Here is a 5,630-nt window from a genome sequence, read left to right as displayed (position 1 = left end):
TATATATATATATCTCATAATAAACGTTTCCATAATTGCGTAAATTATAAACATTTGCATTATCATTATTATTATTAGATCAATCAATTTCTTTTGCACATTTTATGATATTTATCTTAAGAAAACTATTCTTAAATAGATGACTGGACGAATATATCTACTGTGTTGTAACCTTGTTGTTGCGTAGTAACTTCAATCTTTCGATGCGCATAAAATATTATAACTGTTTATAAAATTGTTTCTTAGGAGTCATTCGATGTGATAGCGTTTATTAGAAGTTATAAATAATAAGTCAAATCTTATCTCACATTTAATCAAACATAAATTACAAACAATTATACCCAAAGTTTAACTAAAAGGATTTGCACCAAAACGAATCAATTTATTATTTATAGTTTATAATACATTTATATTTATAATACAATTCATGATTCATTATCTCTCAATTATTTTTTACTAGTTCTTAACAGCTTTGTTATTATTTCTGATGTCATTCACTGATTCTTACTGACGATGTTATTATTTCTTAACTACTGACTGTGTTTACTGATTTTTATTAACTTCGGGGCGATTAAATAAGTACAAAAATTATCACAATGTTATGGCTTATTTCGAGCTATAATTAAATTAACTTTAAATTAATATAATTAACAAACGTTTCGGCTTACAAAGTCTTCTTCAGTGCTACAGCGTAGAGATAAATACAATCTTAAATTAAGGAATAAAAAATAACGGATACAATGAAAATTTAAAAACCATCAATGATGAAGTCAAAATATAAAAAGATATAAAAAAATGCGAACGTCAATATGTACCTCGCCAGATGACAATAAACTAGGAACATTTGGATCAACAATATCATACTGTTGATTTCAATCAACAGTAGATTAATTATGTTTATTGAACTAGATTTGCCAAATTCCTCGGTTGAGATCGAGAATCTAGTTTATCACAGACTTGTATCAAACGATTTGAGAATTCTTTAATTACGAGTATTTTATGATATTCTGTAGAACAAATAGATATATTAAGATAATATATTATTAGTGTGAAAAAGAGGTACAGAATCAAATAATTTATGGTAATTTATGTAAAATACTGTAATCTAAACTTTCAATCAAAGATCCGGATAAGCATTATAAAGATACTGACTGTTATTCGTTTGAAAATTAATTAATGTGAAGTGTAGATCAAATAAAAAATAAATCAATAAAAATCGAACATAAAAACAAGTCTGTTCAAAAATGGTCTGTGATAATTTAATGTTCTCATATATCGTCAAATATGTTAAAATAAGAGTTATTCAATAAATTTCATTAAAGTTAAACCGTTTTTTTGTTGTTTAATATGTCATTTCAGAAATATATATTTCTTTTATGATAATTCTTTTCAAAATCAGGAATACTAATTTTTTCGCAATCAAAGTCATGATTAGTTTCTGTGATATGTTTCGAGATTGCTGAATATTTGGACTGGTCTAATTTTATATTATTGCGATGTTTTTTAATTCTTGTTTGCAATTGTTTCTTCGTTTGGCCAACATACGATGCATTGCAGTTATTACAATTTACTTTATATATGATATTATTACTATTATCATGTTAATTTTTGTCCTTATGAACTTTAATAAATTTATTAAGCTCGTTTAAGCACCTATAGCCAATCATGTTTTTGGATTTATTAATAAATTTAGTAATTTTATTAGAAATAGATCTTATATATGGAAAAACTATTATCTCTCTCAAAACTCCATCAATGTCAATGTTATTTGAGCTAGTGTTATTAACCATAAATAACCGTAAATTTTTTACAAGCCAAATTTTTGATCTTTTTGTTAATAAATAAAAATTGTTAATAAATAAAAAATCATTCCTAAAGGATAATCGTTATTCTTCAAATTCTTTATTATAAATATAATTCTATGTTCTTATTATAGAATATAAAATTTGATAATAAGATCTTTCTATCAACTAAGCTATATATGGTCTCTATCTTGACATGCGGAATGGTTCGAATAGAACGATAAATACTTGCCTGAGAATGTCTTTTTATGGTACCAGTCTAAAATAATAGTATTGTCTTTATTGATGACCGATAAATCCAAAAAATTCAGACAATGGTTTTCTTCATATTCAATAGTGAATTTAAATCTATCATGCTGTTCATTAAATGAATTCAAAATTTAAGTGATTTTATCTTTAGGTGCAATCATAAAGATATCATCAACATATCTAAAATTGCATATGCCATTGTAAAGAAACCCGAAATTGTAAAGAATTTAACACTTTCTCTTTTAAATCCTCCATAGAGACATAGAGAAAATGATAGAGAAAAGGGGGGAACTCATAGGTGTGCCAAAAATTTGTTTGTAAATAATCCCATTAAAAGTAAAATATTTTATTGCGAAAAAGTTAGTATTCCTAATTTTGAAAAGAATTATCGTAAAAGAAATATTTCTGAAATGATACATATTAAAGAACAAAAAAACGGTTTATGTTTAATGAAAGACTGAGTTATTGGATAATTCTTATTTTAATATATTTGACGATATACGAGAATTTAAATAGTCACAGTTTTTGAACAGACTTGTTTTTATATTCGATTTTATTGACTTACTTTTATTTGACCTATACTTCATATCAATTTTTCATATTAATTTTCAAATGAGCAAGAATCAGTATCTTTATTGTACTTAATCGGATCTTTGATTGAGAGTTTACATTAGTTTTATATAAAATATCGTAAATTATTATTTGATTCTGTACCTCTTTTTCACACTAATAATATATATTATCTTAATAAATCTATTCGTTCTACAGAATATCATAAAATATATCATAAAATATAATACTTGTAATTAAAGAATTTTCAAATTGTTTGATACAAGTTTATGACAAACTGGATTCTCAGTCTCAACCGAGGAATTTGGCAAATCTATTTTATCAATAAACATAATTAATCTACTGTTGATTGAAGTATCCAAATGTTCCTAACTTATTGTCATCTGGCGGGATATGTATTGACATTTGAATTTTTTTATATCTTTTTATATTTTGATACTTTATCATTGATGATTTTTAAATTTTCATTGTATCCGTTATTTTTTATTCGTTAATTTAAGATTGTATGTCTCTGCGTTGTAGCACTGAAGAAGGCTTTGTAAGCCGAAACATTTATTATATTAATTTATTATATTAATTACATTAATTTAAAGTTAATTTAATTATAGCTCGAAATAAGCCATGATATTGTTGTTAATTTTTAAGATAATATACGAGCATTTTTTACTCCATTTTAAATAAGTATAGGTAGTTGTTTTTATTGACAAATTCGAAAAAGCTCTAAACCGTCAATCAATTCATATATGAAGCTTAGCTGATTGAAAGTTAAATACACCTGATCAAAAATTAATCAGCGAGAACAAATTCTTACATTTTAATAATTTCGAAAATGATATAATTTTCAATGAGAAATGACTATCAATTAGATATTGAATCGATATCAAAATCATTCGTATCGATGTTAACTTGCTAATAATTTGTTAAGTTTTTCACTAGTTGTTATATGGCTTCAAATGTCTTTAAATGATTATAACTACCGAGTTAATAATAATTTTTAATATTAGCTATATTATTTAACATATACTTTCTATATATCATTTATTTTAATTACTCTTCCGTTCTCTTTATATTTTTTAATATTAAACAAAGCATACAAATATTAAAAAAAAGTAATTTTGTAACTGTCATAGCAGAAACACATTTTTTTAAAATTATTTAAATCTAAATATTACATATTTCTATCAATTACTACAATAAAACAATTTTTTATTTGATAATCACTTAATAATAATCTATATTTATATCTTATATTCTGAAGTAATAAGAGTTATATTTTCATAAATTAAAGTTATTATAAAAGAATTATGTAACTAATTATCGTATATACTTAGTTTCTTAGTCATTTCTCTTAAATCTTTTTTTGAAATTTTCCCAGAACCTGTGTATGGAAAATTATCCAGAAATATAACTCCTGCACGTAGTTTACATCGATCTTCCATGTTCTCCGCCACAAAATCTATCAATTCCTGTTCTGTCACCTATAGAAAAGAAAATGAAAAAGATTAATTCAACACATAAAATATTTCCTATTTTGTATTAAAAAAATATGTAAACATAACATAATATGTAAACATAACAATAGTCTTGCCTGCTATTTCTTCCTTCGCGATTCATTTGTTCTTATCAAATCTTTATTTCTTTAACTTTTAACTTTTAAACTGATTTATTCATTGCACTCTATTTTTGATCGAGTTAATATGCAAATTTTTTAATTTGTTTTTTAATTATTTTAATCAAGATCCTTATTTCTATAAGTGTAATTCTCTTTCTGGTAGACATCTATTAGATATTTGAAGAAAATATCTGACGAAAGACTCAAACTCGACTCGCTGTTAGAAATATTCTGATTTTATTTTGTAAACCTTTATTTTATGACTTTATTATATATTTCTAACAAATGATTGTACCTCGATGCCAGGCTTCTTGCTAACATAAGCAAGAGGATGTTCATTGTCTAATGCATGGGGCACTCCTATTATTGCAGCTTCTAGCACTGCTGGATGTGATATTAAGACACCCTCGATTTCTCCGGGAGAGATTTGCTGACCTCTATATTTTATGAGTTCCTTTATTCTGTCGATAATGAACAATTCTCCATCTTCATCTATATAACCGATATCACCCGTATGCAACCATCCTATTTTTTAAATTTACTTTTATGCCACTATATTTTTATATAATTATATTTATTATTATTATATTATTATTATATTTTTGAGATCTAATGAAATATACTTGATTTAATTTTTGCAAGTATTGTAATTGTAATTAATTTTTAAAAAATATAATTATATTATTACTTATTATTACAACAAATACGATTTACCTTCTTCATCTATCGTACTTTTTGTCGCTTCAGGATTTTTATAATAACCAGTCATAATGGTTGCAGATTTTACCCATATTTCCCCCGGTTGATTTGATTCAAATATTTTCCCGTTTTCAGGATCCACGATTTTTATTTGCGTATTCTTGGCTACGACTCCATTAGATCCATTCTTATGCTGTGATTGCGGCCATGTTATAGGACCACCGGTTTCTGTCATTCCTAGAAACATAAAAAATATAATTAAAATTATATCATCTACATAATATATTAATTAATATCTTATTGCTTTTTTTGTATTTACCATAACCTTGCAATATTTGGATGCGTGGTAAAATATATTTCAATTTTTCCTGCACTTTTTTATTCATAATTGCACCACCGTATATTATAACTTTCAAAGATGATAAAGAATATTTCTTTATACAACTCGCTTTGAGAAACCGATTCAGTAAACTTGTGCTTAAAAAAAGAAATTCTACCTAGATAATAAAACAATTCATATTTTGAATTCTATTACGCATCATGTGCAAACTACTTGTAAATATAAAATTAATCATGTATCTAATTCATAATGTAAAGAAGTAGATAGATATTATTATTATAAAAAACATTATTATAATGTATTTTTTCTTAGTCGTTACAATTTGCACTTATGTTAATTGGCAAGATATATGCTATTA

General features: G+C 24.9%; 1 protein-coding gene across 1 annotated transcript in view; it reads right to left on the bottom strand.

Moving 5' to 3' along the window:
• The window catches only part of LOC108686045, a 32,277-nt gene that overhangs the window by 7,637 nt on the left and 19,010 nt on the right, over positions 1-5,630 (bottom strand). The window contains exons 11-12 of the mRNA XM_018191096.1: positions 5,252-5,429; positions 4,950-5,169 (exon numbers count right to left, since the gene is read on the bottom strand). Coding sequence (XP_018046585.1) covers positions 4,950-5,169; positions 5,252-5,429 — 398 coding nt within the window. The remainder of the gene's footprint in view (positions 1-4,949; positions 5,170-5,251; positions 5,430-5,630) is intronic.

The sequence above is a fragment of the Atta colombica genome, unplaced genomic scaffold (assembly GCF_001594045.1).
Source record: "Atta colombica isolate Treedump-2 unplaced genomic scaffold, Acol1.0 scaffold163, whole genome shotgun sequence".
NCBI lineage: Eukaryota > Metazoa > Arthropoda > Insecta > Hymenoptera > Formicidae > Atta > Atta colombica.
The sequence above is the reverse complement of the archived record's forward strand: the minus strand, read 5'-3'. Positions and strand labels throughout refer to the sequence as shown.